This window comes from Thalia democratica, chromosome 9 (assembly GCF_965202585.1).
Source record: "Thalia democratica chromosome 9, ktThaDemo2.hap1.1, whole genome shotgun sequence".
In the NCBI taxonomy this organism is placed as follows: Eukaryota; Metazoa; Chordata; class Thaliacea; order Salpida; family Salpidae; genus Thalia; species Thalia democratica.
In genome coordinates this window covers 5,591,137-5,609,178 of record NC_139173.1, presented here as the reverse complement: position 1 = coordinate 5,609,178, position 18,042 = coordinate 5,591,137, and the positions used below count along the sequence as shown (strand labels likewise).

Genomic DNA, 18,042 nt, shown 5'->3' with positions numbered 1-18,042 from the left:
AACAATACAATTAAAAGTCTTAATATTCTCCACTGTAACAGCTGTAAAAACTTTTGTAATAAAAACAAAGTTTGAAATTTGTTATTAGTTATGAAGGCAGAGCAATTTGGAATACTGCTTTAATAAACTTTGGCTACTTTTTAATTTTGTTTGTCAAAACTTATAGTTAATATTATATTTTAAAGCCTTGTGGTTTGTGAACAAAAAAATATATTATAAATTATTGCATGCAGCTTATAAACAAAATAACATTATTGAAAATATTATAATCAAGCTTTTTAAATAGTTATATTTTAACGTTTCCAGCTATTTGTTGTTTTAACAAATCTGGGCTTAATGTTTAAAATTGTTAATTAAAAGTTTTATGCTATAACTTTTTCTAAGGAAGTGAAACTTAAGTTTCAAGAAATCATCTTTTTTCTAATATTGTTCAAGTTTATTTTATTTTTACAAAAAAACAAATTGGAAAATAATAGTTTTGGTTTCATTATATAAAAGTTTAGTTGGAAATTGTTGGAACATGACCAATAAACAAGTTTAATAAATTAACTAAACTAATCACATTACAGCTGTATAATAATAGTAAATGGGAAACTGCTGCAATAAGAATAAGGAGGTGAAAGCTCTCTTCATCGGGCTGGACGGGTCTGGAAAGACGTCACTGTTGAACGTCATGAAAGGGGAATCCCCTGATGTGGAAACCCAACCCACCGTGGGATTCAACTTTGAAACTGTCACCCACAAGGACGTTGATGTTAACATTTGGGACACTGGCGGTACTGAACAGGTTTGAATTATTAATTTTTTTTTGGAGTTATAATTTATTATTAACGCAGACTATATAAAGTAACTAGGTTCTCATAAAAAATGTAAATAACACAAAGTTTGTATTTCACTGAACATGTATGAAGTTGGTTATAAAAGTTTGAGTATCATTATTTACTCTGTTATGCTATGATTATCAATAAACAATTAATTAATATATATATTTTTAAAAGTAATATATTAAAAAAAATGTTTTTGTTTGAATATTTTTAACGAGAATTTTCAGCTCTACAGTTACTAAATAAAGAATTTTTATAAAGTCATTGAGAACTGGTTAAACATAAATTTTTAATTAATGTATGCAGGTTAAAATCAAATCAATATTACTTCAAATTTTAAAGAGCAATAAAAAAATTTATACTAGATGGTATGGAAAAAATATTTGAAACTTACACTAGATATTCTAGAGTTGATGATGAAGAGCAAAACGAAAAGTTTTAGGCGTTTTTGGTGGTAGTTTTAAAGCTTACACTAGATATTATGGAAAACTATTGAAACTTATACTAGGTATTCGCACATTAGCGTAAACAAAGTTTTAATTTTGCAACTTTAGATGCACAAATTTTGATTAGCTTGAAGACCAGTGGTTTAAACAAACAAACTTACTTATTTATTTTCAATAGTTAAGTAGTAGTATAACTAATTTAAAGATAAACTTAGTACATCTCGTACAAGTACTTTCTTGGAGACATCCCCGTTCTAAAAACTGGCACCAATTAGACCTTATCTTAGTGAGACGCCATCGTATTAACGATGTTCTGTTAACTAGATCATATCAAAGCGCAGACTGCAACAGCGATCATTCTTTGGTCTGCTGTAAAATGCACATCTCAAAAAAGTTCATGCACAATTCAAACAATTTAGCTCGTAAAGTTCGACTAAATGTAGGTGCAATGCGGGACAAGGAAAATATCAAAAAGTTCTCAACTCTGATGCCATCTGTCTCTTCGTCGGACACATCTGCTTCTGAGTCTTGGTCTAGGATCGAAAAAAGTATATATCAGAATGCCTTTGAAACTTTTGGAAAGAACAAACATGCCAACAAAGACTGGTTCGAAGAAAATATCAATATTTTATCTCCTCTTTTAAAGAAAAAGCGACAGGCTCATGTTGATTATCAACGTGACCCAAGTAACACGTGTCTTAATAGACTTCGTGAAGCCAGAACAATTTTTCGGAGGGCAGCTAGAAAATGTGCTACTGAGTTTTGGTTAAAGGCTAGTGCCCGTATTCAGGCTGCTGCTGACAGAGGAGATGCAAAATCAGTTTACGAAGGAATAAGAAAAGCAGTTGGACCAACAAAGAGGTCAATATCACCTTTGTTATCTGAGACTGGTGAAATCTTACACAGTAGGAATGAACAGTTGAGTAGATGGGTTCAACACTTTTCCCTTCTGTATTCTACACAGAATATTGTTACAAATGATGCCCTTAACAGAATGGATAGTCTACCAATGATGGATGACCTGGATAGCGTACCAACTACTGAAGAACTCAGTAAAGTCATTGATATGATGGCTCCGTGGAAAGCTCCAGGTAGTGACGGCATACCAGCGGACTTGGTCCGCAATTGTAAGTCATGCTTGTTACCTCATTTACATGACATTTTAGCAAAATGTTGGAGAGAAGGTGTAGTGCCACAAGACATGCGTGATGCTAAGATCATAGTCTTATATAAAAACAAGGGTTCCAGATCGGACTGCAATAGTTACAGGGGAATTTCTCTTCTTGCGATTGCTGGTAAAGTTTTTGCAAGAGTGGTTCTTCCTCGTATTCAGAAGCTGGCTGAAAGAGTATATTCTGAGTCTCAATGTGGACATAATTTTTTCTGTACGTCAGTTACAAGAGAAATGTAATGAGCAGAACATGCCTTTGTACATCGCTTTCATTGACCTCACTAAAGCCTTTGACTTGGTAAGTAGAGAAGAACTATATGCTATACTGCTGAAAATTGGATGTCCTCCAAAATTATTCAATATTGTGAAGTCTTTTCATACAAACACAAGGGCAACCATTCAATATGATGGTAGTGTATCTGATTCATTTGAAATCAAAAGTGGGGTAAAGCAAGGATGCGTACTTGCTCCAACTTTGTTTGGAATCTTCTTTTCGATGCTATTAAAGCATGCTTTTAATTCATTAACTACTGGAATTTAGCTTCATACAAGAACTGACGGACACCTTTTCAACCCTTCAAATCTAAGAGCTAAGCGAAATCTGAAGAAAGTCACCATACGTGATCTTTTATTTGCTGACGATGCTGCACTCGTGGCTCACTCTGCCCAAGACCTGCAGACACTGCTGAATCAGTTTTCTTCGGCATGCTCGGATTTCGGCCTTAAGAAGACTAAAATTCTAAGTCAAGGAACAAATATTTTACCATCAATCAAGATCAATTGTAAGGATATCGAGAATGTAGATAACTTTGTATACCTTGGCTCAAATGTTGCGTCAAACGCATCATTGGACAAAGAAATAAATAGTCGCATTGGCAAAGCATCAGGCACTTTCGCTCGCTTGACTGCAAGAGTTTGAGATAACCAAAAGCTAAGCATTCGAACAAAGGCTAACGTTTACCGTTCCTGTGTCTGCAGTACTCTGCTTTGCGGTAGCGAGACATGAACGTTACCTAGCGTACAGGAGAAGAAAATCAATACCTTCCACCTACGGTGCCTTCGTCGCATCCTTGGAATTTCATGGAAGCAAAAGATCACCAGTGAGGAAGTATTGAGACGTACTGGTCTTACCACTATGTACTTTACCCTCAGTCAGCGCAGGCTTCGCTGGCTCGGTCATATCCTGAGAATGAATACTGAGCGGATCCCAAAGTTTCTATTGTATGGCGAGTTGGTCGTTGGCAAACGAAACCGAGGACGTCCAAAATTACGTTTTAAGGATGTATGCAAGCGCGACCTAAAAAGCTTGAACATTGGAACTGATGATTGGGAGTTGCTTGCGAATGACCGTGCCAAATGGAGATCAACTATACACAAAAGACTGCAAGAAAGAGAAAAGGAATATTTTAGAAAAACGAAGAAGAAGATGAAGAAATAAGAAGCAGAATGAATTTAATTGTTTTTTTTTTTTTTTGTGTGTTTGTGTTTTGTTTATTGCATCACTGTGTATTTTTTTTTTTCTTTTTTTTTAAACATGTAATTTTTTTTTTTTTTTTCTTCTCTGTGCACAACACGCATAGCCGATCTCGGCTGATAGCGGGCCTTATATATATATATATATATTAGTACATCTCGATTGCAATTAGTATGTTAAATTACAAGTACGATTTGGGTTAAAACAAAACATTTAAAAACATTGAAAACTTTGTTTAAAGTTTAAAAATCTTTTAATAATGAAAATATGAAAAGTTCTAAATATGTATTAAAATTTTTTAATACAAATATAAATTTAATATCGTCAAAAATAGCAACCTTAGAAGTGTGTGTTTACAAAGTTTTGAAAATAATTAACTTATGAGCGCGAAAATAAGAAAAGTAAATGTACTGAGAAATTTTTATTGTTTGCATTCTGATTAGATCAAACAAAATGTAATGTCTGCTACACGGGCCTATAGTTTGTTCAAGATAACGACTTAATGTAGATTGATATTTATTACATTTAACGTTAAAAAGCTTATCTTAAAAACCAGTTCTCATTTTTCTTGTTTTATTTTAGAATTTTATCACTGTGTTTTAAACACATTTAATTAAAAATATTATCCAATTATTTAAACTCTCTCTTTGTTTACAGTTTAAAATAACTTAATGCTTGTTTTGAAAAACAATTCAGTCTCGAATCTTTATACAATATTTTTGACAATGTGTTGTAGTTTTGTTTACGAAATTAAGTAATGTGACATTTTATGGTTTTATCAGGCAATACAAAAAAAACTTAAAACAACAATTAGACAATCAATTTAGCTCGTATTATATTAAAAAAGAAACAAACTAAATTTACCTAAAACAATAAACTAATATCATAAACGCTATACACAAAAGTTCGTAAAAAATCTGTGGAGCACACAACCTATACATATTTAGAAAATTTTGTTTCGTTTTATAAGCAAAATAAAAATTTATTTAAAAGTTCAAAATTATTAATAAACTAAAATGTCTTGTTTTGTTGTTAAACAATTTTAAACGTTTAAAATTTGACATAAGGCTTACGGATAACAAAATAAAATAGCATTCTAAAAACAAAAACGATGATAAGCAAAGAAATATAAGTCAAAGAAATTATTGTCCCCTGATCATAAACTATTGTTTAAAAAACTACATTAACTATGGGTGAAGTTATAACTTACAAATTTAGCAAATATATTCTCAACTATAGTAATTTTCACTCCAAAGAGAATTTAAGAAGCATTTTTACAGCAAAACTGACGAATAAAGTTAAATTATGTATAATAATATTGAGTTATTATATTTTGTAAAAACAATAATCTAAAATTTCTACTTATACAATGAAAATAAACAATAAACAATTTTTAAATTGTGTTATACAAACAGTGTTTCGCTCAATGAGCTCATCAGTGCTTAAACTAAAAATATAATACAAACTTATTTTTTTCTACTTGACTAATAATTTTAATCGAAACAGTGATGAGCAAAAATAAATTTTGCATAGTAAAATTGAGAAAGAGAAAAAAAATGTATAAAAAAATAAAAGTCAATATAAGTAACAGATCAGAGAATTATGGAAGCAATATCACGATGAGACTGACAATTAGTATCAAACTATGTATAACCTACAAAATGAAAACATAACACGTATCTCACAGATCAGGGAGCTGTGGAAGCATTACTACGACGAAACTGATGGGATCTGCTTCGTTGTCGACATCTCAGATGAGGGTAGGCTGGAGGAAGCCAAGGAGGCGCTCCACAAAGCTGTCAGGGACTCCAACAGGAGAAACTCTTTCCTGATGGTTGTGTGCAACAAATCGGATAAGGTGAGTTATTGAAATTTAGATCATTGAATAAATACTTGTTTTTAATCTAGCCTATGAAATAAATTATTTAAGCTGAGCTGATTAAAAGTTGATTAATTCTTACCCTTTTAAAGTTATTTTATTTCAAGAAAGGATAAGAAAATATATAAACTAGAAAGTTGATTGATTATTTTCATCAATATCAACGTAATATGTAAATCAGATAAGAATAGTTTATGTAAAAGTTGATTGATTTTTGTTAATAAACAACTGTTATGTATCACCAACTCATTTAATGTTGATTAATGTTTATGATAATGTTAAAACGGTTTTTATATAAAGAAAAGTTTAGTTGATAAACTTTATAAGAAATATAAACAAAATAATACACTTTTTTAATTTTATAGTTGTTAATAAAAGTCTAGTATCGCGATCTACTTAACAAACTTTACTGTTTTAACAACCAATCTTTTTGTTTCTAAAAGAGTTTTTTTTAGTCGTATCTTAATTAAAAATTTCAGAAAATATTAGGTGCATTATATTTCGGAAACTTATCAAAAGAAGTTGTCTTCTTGTTTAAAACAGTAGTTAAGTTCCCAATTTCTATTGAAGGTTAAACTTTTATTCAAGAAATTAAATGTGTGTTATACTTCAGTAAGTGTACAATAATTAAGCTTTGAAAATCTTATTGCGAAAAAAAACTTATAAGTTGTTTAAGGTTGTTGTGTATTTAGTAAAAGATAATTGCAATGTACAATATCAAGGTTATATTCATTTTTTATTTTAATTCATTCAAAGGCTGACATCAAAGAAGACGATGTGGTTGCTAAGAAACTTAATTTGGATACCCTTCCTGGGGACCCTGACCTTGTGCCCAAGGTTGTGTTCGTGTCGGCTAAAGAAAAGACCAATTTGGACAAACTGCTAGACATGCTCGCCCATGAAGCTTGAAAATTTCCCTCAACTGAAAAATATTTCTGAGTTTAAAAGTGGAGATTATTGACTTCTATGTTATAAATATTGAGTTACTTTCTTAGAATAATTTATCATTGTTGTGGAATTCTATATAACACTTTTAATAATAATAGTATTTAAGTATTTAAATAATATTTTGGACTGCTTTTAATTACTTAGAATTTTCAAATTTATACTTCCAGCGCTTTCTCTGAAAAAACATTTAGTCAAAATTATCTTAATTCTACCACTTATTATCTAAATGAAAAAAATACTTTGTTAAGCTTATACTTTAAATTAAGACTTTTATATAAAAATTATTTTTTGGTTTATTTGAAATTTTATGTTTTTCGTTTAATATTTGTTTTGTGTAAAATTATTCTCGAGGAAGATTTTATTTTTGATTTTATAAATACAGTTTATTTCAAATTAAAAATACAAGTCTATTTTTACTGCATTGCAGTTTTAAAACTCGTTTGCTCCTAACTATTACAAATAGGAAGTTTGAATGGTGTGATAATAAATTCTCTCACGTATAAATTTTTTTAAACAAATTTAGCGATGTGTTAAACTTCATAGTCTTTTTATATATAATTTATTGAATGACAAAAAAAACTTAAAACATTTAAACCTGCTTCACGGAGAACATTTCGGTTATCGAGTCGCACACCACTTGAATACCTTCTTACGTCTTGTCCAGGACAAGTATTTCTTTTTAATTTAAAATTTTTATTTTCAAAACATTATAATATTCCAGTTTCACAATATATTGTTGTTTAATAATAGTTTATTGGAGTCTGTTAATCGTACAAAAGTTAAGTTTTTTTTTTTTAATCTTTCATTCATACTTCTGAAAATAAATAACCCGTGTGCTGGTTCATGTAATTGATAAAGTTTTAATATATTCAACGAGTCTTATCTCAATTTATTTAAATTATTTTTTTAGCAGGACATACAACTTGTTCAGTTAATTGGTAGCAATTATCATTTAACTTAATTTCACAAATGATTTTACTTGAAGTATGTGATATAGTTTGCAAAAAAAAATTGAATACTAGCCTTAAACTTTATAACTTTTTCAAAAATAACATTATAGTTAAGATTGTATCAGTATTTAGTTAAAAATGGTACTCAATTACATACTGTGGTCTAAAATTTAACATTTTTATGATTTTATCGACCCAAACACGTAAACTCAAAACTTAAACAAACCTGTTAATGTACAACAAAACGGAAATTAAAATTAGGCTTTTGTCTGGATAAATTAGTTTTGGAGTCATTTTATTTTAAATCAAAAAGAAGTCTAAACAGATGTTGTGTTCATTTTTTTTACTATCAGCCTTTGAATTCATTTTAAAATTTTTACAAAAGGTTATAGTGTATACATGCTGTATTTACAAACGTTTTCGATCAAACTATTTATAAAGTTAGGCTAGAATATCATATGAATTATACTATTAATTAGAAGTATATTTTCAAAAAAGTGCTATAAATAGAGTTAGGCAATTAGTTTTAAAATAGTTAAATAAACTCTATTTTTAGTTTTTAGCTTAAGTAATTAAAATATATTTAGTAAAAACTAACAGTTCTTAACAAAGATTAATTTTCAATATTCTCAATTCGTTCAATAATAACATAAATAAATTTTTTTTCTTGAATTAAAACTAAAAACTAATAACACTTAATTTATATGAAAATTATATTTAAATAAAAATAAAAGCTATTATTCAGAGCTTGTTTGTACATCTATCAACATTTTGTTTAAGTGAAATAAAAATAAGTTAAAATGATTTTTTTATGAGTATTAGCTGTCTCCTTACTATAACTTTAAAAATATAACAACTTAAATTGATTTTTTAACAAAGAGTTAAAAAAAAATCTTGACACAAATTTGATTATATGAGTAACATGATTATATTACAGAAATTGTTTACAATAAATTGTCACAAAAGTTTAATAAGAACTTGACAAAAGGTTTAAATTAAGGTTAATAATTACTTGTAGTAGTATTCAGTAAGAGTAACGTATTTTATCGTAAAATATGTTGGAGTTAAATTATAACATCTGGCGAATATAAAATGATCAATTTTTATTTGCTTTGAAGCTAAATATAGTTTTTTTTTTGTTCAAACGAACAGTAAGTTCAAGAAATAGAATAATCTTCAAGAAACAAATTTTTTTCAATATTTTATTTTGTACTCATAGAAAGTATCTAGATTATATATTTTTAATATTTTCAAACTTATAAACGAGAACTTAAATACTAATACTAGTAAACTCAAAATAACTATACGCATTTATAAGTGTTAGAAATAAAAATTACTGAAAGAATTTTTTGAACAGAATAATTACAAATTGATAACACTTATATTTGACATAATTGGTATTTATTGAATCTTGGGTTTGCTGTGATTTGTTGTGTATTAAATTAATTGACTTCTAATCATGACAAATAAAATTCAAAATCGTCAAAATGCCAAGCCTCTAGATTTATACAATCTTCATTTGTAATGCTCTGCCATAACACAACACATTGCAACATATTTAGATGTTGCTACCGGATCGAAACCAAATGACATCTATATTACAAATATTTAAACCTCAACTCTAACAAGATAGTCTTTAACAAATTTTATTTGCTATTAGTACTGCTAAGCATGCTATGGAAAGTTTGAACGTAAAAAATCATTGTTTTATTATTTTCACACGTATCTAAAAAAATAACATCCGTTTATCAGCAAATTTGCACTACTAGGTCAAGATAATTAACTATCTATAATGATAACAGTTACATTGTTTAAAGTACTAAAGTTTTCGAAGTTACTACTTGTACAAATAATTTTTGATAAACATCTAGTTTAGTTTAAAAATTTAACAGCATACTTGATTTTGTTTTTTTAACTTTTGTTAAAAGGAGTTTTCTGAATTTTGTGCCAAAAAACTTACATGCTGTATATAACTTATTTATTAAGTTTCCTTCTTGTATATAAATTAAATTCTCGATTTAGAAACTATTGTCAATTTTTTAGAACGAAAAAAACATCTCAAAGGAAATGAAATAAATATAGATTAAAACTAAAATCAAAAATGTGATATTGAATCTGAAATTCAAAACTGTTTTAAAATATGCATAAATATGTATTATAAATTGATTCAACTGTAAAAAGTGGTCTTTATTCAAAAAATATTAATTTCATACTACTACTAAATTTCTTATCTACTTGAAGCTTTTTTTTCGATATTTTCCTTTAACTTTTTTGTAGTAAGCTGAAGGAAAATAAAAAATGATTTTACAGGATTTCGGTTTAACTAAGCTAGGCTTATTGTGCATTCTTAAATGCTTCACAGGATAAGTATTTTTGTAGGTTAGTAATTAAACTTTCTGTTTAACTTGTTTTAGTCTTTAAAAACTATCTATAGTTTCTAAAAAACTAAAGTAGTAAAGCAATAATATCAATAATAAACGATTTGCTATTTTAGAAGTTTTATCACTCTTATCGAATATAATGTCTAATAATTTTTCATATTGAAAAAAACCTGTTCATATATTACTATACCGGCAGACAAGTTACTTTTTAATATTAAAAAGTTTTGTTTTAATCTTATCAATACCTGAGTACAGGACTCCATAGAACTGTGTTGACTTGTTTAACATAGAGAAACATATGTCAGTTCAGTATAGAAAAGTGCTGTGCTAACTGTTTTTATTATACATTCTGGCGAACTTGATTTGCTAGGATCTTTATTATTACATGATTTTTAATCTGAGTACTCGAGTTTTATGATTGTTGTCGAGAATTAAAGTTTGTTTTTGAGCTCTTTAACAACTTAAAATCTTTTGTAAACACTTCTTTATTGTCAGTAAAGTTCTCAAATTTTAATTTAGTTTTATGTTTATAGGCTCTTTTACTGTCTTAAAAGAATATTGTGTTGTAGGTATCTTAACAATAGAATTTTCAATTCAAATTAAACTTTTTTTTACAGCTGCTACTATTTCATAGTTTAAAGTTTGTGATTTTAATTTAGATTAAATATTTTGTGATTTTACTTATTTTTCAATTAAAACATGGTAAAAAATATCATTCTCAAATTTATTTTTAATTGCTGAAGTTAAAAAATTAATCAGTTTAATTATCTTGGCCATTGTATCAAAATATGATCTCTAAAGTCTTATTAAGTTAAAAAGTGTAGTTTTCTGTTTTTGTTTTTAAAATAAAAAAACAACTAAATTAAACTTTTTATAACATTTTTTATAGTAATCCTAAATTTATTTTGCCTTCATTTAGGCAGCACCTAATTTTGATGGCCCTATGCATAACTATGCATGCTCATTAGTTGAAAACATATTATCACAATAAAAACAACTCTTTAATATATATTTTTTAGAGCTTTAGTTTTTACATTAAAAAAGATTTAGTGTTTAACAAAACGATGTTCTAAAACAACTGAATTTTAATTAAGTTTTTCTTTTAAGAAAACTATAATCTTTATATAAATTTGCTGTTTTAAATCTATTTACTTCACTTTAATAAGATTAAACCTAATAGTACTTACAAAAAAACTAAAAGAGTATTTTTTAACTCTTATATTGTCTATCAAAATGTTTTTTTATGATTTAAAAAAAACTTAGTTTTAAGATGTTATGAAAAGTACATTACTTTAGTACTATAACTAAAAACAGGTTCACTTTTTTGTTGGATACAATATTTATGTTTTATTAATGCTGTCAACACACATAGTGAGTATTTTGTATCTCAATATGTTTTATTGAATGCAAGTTTTTAGAAGTAGAGTTAAACCAAAGTTTTCACGTTAAGGTTAGATGAGTAAATGTTTTTGAACACAAATTTTTGAACTTGTACTTAAGTTTTTAACATGTTGGAATTATTTTGGTTTGATAAAATAAGATATGATAGTTTGAGAAATCTAGTCTAAGGTTTGTAATTTAGTTACGCTTTTCAGAGTTTAGTAATGGCGATAAACTCCTTGTTTTAATTACCTAAACCAGGGTTTCCCAAAGTGGGCGGTACCGCCCCTCTGGGTCGATTTTAGAGTTAGGGGTAATAATTAGTAAAGGGGGGAAGCGATTTTAAAATTTTGAAACTTACACTAGATATTCTTGAGTTGCAGATGAAGAGCAAAAAAAGGTGCCTTAGGTGTATTTATTAGTAATTTTGAAACTCATACTAGATGTTCTTGAGATGCATATAAGGAGTAAAAAAAGTCTTCGGTGTTTTAAACGATAGCCTTGTTGGAAAGGGTAATAGCCTTTTTAATTTCTTCAAAGGGGACAATTTGAAAAAAAAGTTTGGATAACCCTGGCCTAAACAAAGGTTTCCAAAATCATTTTCAAAATACTTCCCCTTTGACTAGATATCGCTCCTTTATTACTTAATTATCAAATTAATTGTTTGACTATTGATAATTAAAATCACTTCAAAGGAGGCGATAGCACTCATTTTGGGAAACCCTAGCCAAAATATTGAACACCAAACTAAATTTAGTAAAATAACAGGAATAAAATAAAAATTCTATGAAACCCATAACTCAGAATTGTCTCATTTTGACCCCTTTACTAGTTATTGCCCCCGACTTATTAAAATCACCCAAAAGGAAACTCCCTTTAGGAAACTTTGCTTTATAAAGATGTATATACAACTCTGAATACTTTTCATAACTTAATTTTTACAGCAACAGCTAAATATTTTGTTATATTCATATTTTAGAACTATAAGCTTGATAAAAGTGCAGAAATATCTATATAAGTACATACTACAAAGCTGGTTTATCCATAAAAAAATTATTAATAATATATAACTTATATTTATTCAGCTAAACTGGTTCTTTGACTTATAATTTGTTACTCTTTACTTTATCAACTAGATATACACACCAAAGTTTTTTTTTAAGAACAAATAAGTTAAAACTGAAACGAAAGTAACTTTTGATTTAAACTAATGTTTATCAATTTCATTAAAAGTTTAACATAATTGAAAATTTAAACAGTCGAAAGAACCAAAATAACTTGTTACGTAGTTGTAACAATTAAAATTGCAAACTACGGTTTTTAGTCAACAGGTTAAATAAACTGACTATTTGCGAATCATCACAAAATTTAGCTACTTACGACCAGCCACAGAGGTCATTGACATTCAATCTCGTAGCCAAATGTTTAATTTTTAAGCAGAGCTGTTGTTAGTGAAACTCAAACTTGTAAACTAAAGAATTAAGAATATTAAATTCAATATTCATTTTATATTCTGTTTTATAATTCTTAAGAGTTGCATTGATAAACAGTTTTATCTGGTTACTAAAGATTTAGGACAGTTTGTTTTATTTTGTTATAAGAATTTAAATTTTGAGATCAAAAACTGGCTAAATTTTTTTTTATAGTTTATGAGCAGAGGTGAACAATCTTTGTTTTAACCGGACTTGATAGACAAAGTTTTTCGCATGCCATATTTTTCTTTTTTAGATTATAAAAAAGAATATCTTAAAGCAAAACTTTAGAAAATAATCGTTGTTAAGCACTAATACTTACTGAGAATTAAATTTTAGTAAAATCATAAAACATTATCCCAAAAGTTTTGATCGTTTTGTTTGTTTTTAGCATATAGTCACGTCGCAAGCCATCCTAGTCTTTATAGTGTATTGTCTCTGAAATTTAAAATGTGAGTAGACAACTTGTTTAGTTTGCGATCCAGATGTGTCATCCTTTCTTACATAACGGCTGCTGATTTATCAGCCTTTCGTTGACCGTACCACATTTGTAACGTATCATTCTTTTACTTATTTACCATATTGTAATAATACAATCATGAAAATAGCACCAAAGTCTAACTCATATCATACTTGTAAACTTTTATTTAGTAATCTACCTGATCCGGATTCAAGTTTTATTTATTTAAGTTAAAATCCAGCCGGTTCTGGATATTTTTTAATATGATCCCAAAAATTTGAGTTGCTTGTAATGTAATTAGAATACAAGCGTAGAAATAAAATTAAGTAGTATATTATTACCTATTTAATAAAAAAATATTTGAACAATATCTTAATGTGTTAATAAACAATCCCATTGGTATTGGAATATTTTACATCAAAAACGAATAAAAAACATATACCTTGCTAAAAAAAATATCAAGCTACATTCATGTAATATTGATTTAATTTACATGATGTTTTAAAATACTTGCAAAATACCTCAACGATATACTTGTATTTTTGTTATTTGTATGCTGTAATTCAAATAAAGTATTAACTTTTATAAGCTACGGCCAAAAATGTTTTTCCCTGAAATAGTTGACCTCGGGCCGCAGCTGTTTAAAACAAATTATAATACTTATTTATTAGTTACTACTAATGATAATTACTAAATATCAAATTAAAGTATAATATGACTTTTGACACGCTGCAATTTAAAAATATTATAGTGAAATATTCCTGAACTTTCTTATTATTTTATTTCTAATAAAAACATAAGTTAAAAATTATATTTAGCATTTGTAAAGTTTTAAAACTACATAAAACATATACTCTTCAATTTTATACTTTTTTTCTTTCCCTATTAGCATGAAGCTGTGAAGTTTGTTTTTATAACATTTATGCATAATTTTATTTAAAATATTAAAACAAAATTTTCTAACTTTAAACTTTTAATTAAAGATACAATTATTTAAGGTTTTTTCCAACTAGAGAGGCGCTAAATATCTGTACTTTTACTTTTAGAGTTTTCTAAGCTATAAAACAATAAGTAAGGCATACATAGCCTAGTGATCTACCGGATCTAAAAATTTTCCGTTTCGGATAGTATTTTTAAAACAGGAACCGGCCGGATCCGGTTGTTTTTTTCAAACTAATACCCGGGTCAAGATAATATTATCAAGTTAAGATCTGACCGGTCCGAACTCGGATGCTTGTGCCCAGAAGTTCACAACTTTCAATTATATGTACATTTTTTATATAGTGAACGTTTTATTCCTAAAAATACTTCTTAGGCCGAATAAGTTTGCTAAACAGGCCGTGTGTTGCCCACCAACCTTTGTTACGCAGTTAATTTGTAAGCACTTTTTTCAAGACTCGGATTTTCTTACTAAATTTTTTTCTACTTTTTGTATCTTATTTTTTATTTTTAGTACTTGCAAGTTAAAAAATATTTACTTACTAAGTTAAAAGGTTTTGTCACAACCTGAAACCTTTAAACTATACTTTTTTTTATTTAGTTTAAGTTAAACTTTGGGTAAAGTCGGTACAACAAATAGAGTTATAAAAATTTATTTTTATTTACCTTTTTTCAATTACTTTAGTTGACTTAATTTCAAACTTTAATTTTATAATATACAGCTATTTGATTTATTTTAAACTGTTCATTTTACTCTATAAACGCATTTAAAAAAAACTAAATATATATTTACGATTATAAATTTTGATTGTTTGAAATATTTATGAAAGATCAAATAGAAATATGAAGTAACTGTTTGTAATTTTATCTATCAACTATGTAATTTTTATGTATACAAGTTTCCTCAAAAAATTAAATACAAGTTTAAACCTTAAATTTAGTTTATTCAATGTTTAAAACTACACAAGTAAATACTAGTCAATAGAAATTAGATAAAACAGTAAAAATCTACTTTGTTAGTTTCAACTTATTACTTAAAGACGGATTTAATCTACAAACAAAAACGAAAACTTAAAAGTTGTGACTATAATAATTAAAGTCAAATTAGCTAGTATAATCAGTAAAAAAACTATAAAAAGTACAAATTTGATTAAAACAAACAATCAGTTGAAAATAATTATCAAAATAGTAATACTGAATTTTAGCACTCTGACAGGTAGAATACACTTAAGCTACTAACTTTACCCTCTCAGCTCATCGTTTAAAACGTAACCTAGTCAGAAACTATTGGTATGCATTTCAGGTATGATTAAAGTTTTTGAGCAGGAAAATCAAATTTTGTGAGTACCCTGACTTTTTATGATATTTAGTTTTTTGTTTGTATATAAATTATAAGTTGTGCAAAATTAGAAAAAATATTTAAAAAGAAACCTAGTTTCAAAAGCAAAGTAACCAAAATTGTGATTTTGGTTTTTCTTGTGGATTGAAAGTACCTTAAAATCTGGATATTTTTTATTTTCTTGTTTTGAAAAATTTTCAGTAGTTTCAGTAGTATTACCGAATATTAGCGCTTGTGTGTTTACATTTTAAAAACCCCCAATTAAAAAACTTCACACAATAGCCAAATGAGCAAATTAAGAATTTCCCCAATATAGAAACTTCACGCTACAGCCAGATGAGCGCTTATTTCTTCTCTTCCCGCCTGATTGACGGCCTGACAGGTGTACGTTCCTTGATGGTGTTTCGACGCTCTCCTTATCACCAGTCTGTGCTCGTCCTCTCTCTCGCTTATAATCCTGGTTTGTTATATACTTTATTATCAATTAAAGTGAGAAAAATATGTTTATTTTTTCATTCTTATTTTTTTTAAGTAGTTGCTAAAAAAGCATAGATAAAACTTAATAGGTTGTCTATATATTTAGTTAATGAAAAACGTACAACTTAATGTTTTTAAATCAAAAGTTTTGTTTTAAATTAAGTTTGATATGCAATAAAAACAATGGTATGTTAGTTATAATGTAACACTTTAAATAAAGTTGAAAACTGTAACTGGCTCAGTTGATTTAAATTATTGTTTTTCAAAACATACATAATAAATGAGTTAAATGAACTAACAAAATGTTACTGTTTTGTCTGACAATCCTGCCATCTTTTATCCACGTGATGTTGGGTTTCGGTCTTCCGACAGTGGAGCATTCGAACTGAACACTGCCACCAAGCGGACAAGTTTTATTTGTGAGTTCAATGACGAATCGAGGTTTGATATGCATCATGGTGGCGTTGTTAAGCTGTAAAAATTTTTATAAGAAAGTCATTGTTTGTTTCAAATAATGTAAATATACGAAAAACCCTTTTGGTTATCAAGTCGTACAATTAATTTCTTACGAGTTAAAAAACTCAATTTTTAATTTGAACTTTTAAACTTTAAGAAATAAAACAATCAATAAAATGAAAGAATAGAAATTAAACTTAAACGAAAATTAACTAAGTTATGTGTTTACTTAAAAAAGTATTATTAATAATGTACTCAAAAACTTGTCTAATAACATTTAAAACATAAAAATACAGTTTAAGCCTAAAACTTAAAAGAATAAAAATTAAAGTAGAAAACATTTTTAAACTTAAAAAATTAACTTTAAATTATTTTATAAAACGAGATAAACAATATTGAAAGCAGACATGAAAATACTTAAAAAATAGTTCACAACTATTTTAAGTAAGATAAAATTTTAATAAGTTGAAACACTTTTACGTTGAATTTTATCAGTATTTTGTGCTAAAAGCTTAACTGTTTTTTTATAATTCATTGAAATACTTTAAAAAGTTTATATTTGATAAATAAATATATATATATATTATATAATTTATATTCCTTTATAAAAAAGTTAATCTAACCATAAACTCAACTCAACTTTTATAAATGGTAATATTAAAATAAGTATTGTAACATTAACACTATGAAACTAATGAGAAAAAAACAGGTCGGGTATTAACTAAGTTTTATATTTAAACCAACTTAATTTTGTGTATGTTTAAAACATTTTAACTTTTGAATATTTTTAATTGAAAGTATTTAGATATTTTTTGCAATCTTTTTAACTTTTGAATTTTCTTAAAGTAGTTTTTGTAAGTATATTTATTACAAGCATACTTAAATATTGATACGTTGAAATATTTCGTTTAAAAGAACTTGATACTATGAAGACCTCTTATAAGCTTAAAATTGTCACAAGGACTTTAAATTTGTTTCGAATTACAATTTAACAAGCGTAAAAATTCTTGTTAAATGTTTTAAAAACTCAAATTTTGCTTTAAACACACAAAAGCTATTTTTTATACAATTTAGAACATATAAAAAAAATATTTTTTTATACGTACATAAACAATTTATTTTAAAACTGCATATAAATAAGATTTTTAAAACAAGTTGTGCTCTTACATGGTGAATGTTTTCACGACTCAATTGTTCTTTTAATGAGTTGATGAACTTTGATTTGAAATCAAGAGCTGTTGAGTTCTGACAGAACTTCGCCAGCATCTGAAGTCTGTTCAGTGCTTTTAAGGAGTTTCCTGTTTTCTGTAAAGTTGCGTAAGTTACTGGAAACTTATTTTTTTTTATTAAAGGCTTTTAAACAGTAATATATATAAAAATGTATTTTAGTTTTTCATATTTTTCCAGTTGATTAACCATTTTACTTTTTGTTGTTTTCTTATTTGT

At 27.2% G+C, this 18,042-nt stretch overlaps 2 protein-coding genes across 2 annotated transcripts in view; one reads left to right on the top strand and one right to left on the bottom strand.

The window, feature by feature from the left end:
- Positions 1-573: 573 nt before the first annotated feature.
- LOC145844239 (ADP-ribosylation factor 6-like) lies at positions 574-7,606 on the top strand. The gene is made up of 3 exons (XM_082951612.1): positions 574-787; positions 5,603-5,773; positions 6,551-7,606. Exons 1-3 carry the CDS (start codon positions 587-589, stop codon positions 6,701-6,703), a joined length of 525 nt encoding a protein of 174 aa, XP_082807738.1. The 5' UTR covers positions 574-586; the 3' UTR covers positions 6,704-7,606.
- Positions 7,607-15,369: 7,763 nt separating this feature from the next.
- The window catches only part of LOC145844666 (myosin light chain kinase, smooth muscle-like), a 47,416-nt gene continuing 44,743 nt past the window's right edge, over positions 15,370-18,042 (bottom strand). The window contains exons 42-44 of the mRNA XM_082952074.1: positions 17,764-17,901; positions 16,440-16,612; positions 15,370-16,120 (exon numbers count right to left, since the gene is read on the bottom strand). Of these exons, the coding sequence (XP_082808200.1) occupies positions 15,985-16,120; positions 16,440-16,612; positions 17,764-17,901 (447 nt within the window). The 3' untranslated portion in view covers positions 15,370-15,984. The remainder of the gene's footprint in view (positions 16,121-16,439; positions 16,613-17,763; positions 17,902-18,042) is intronic.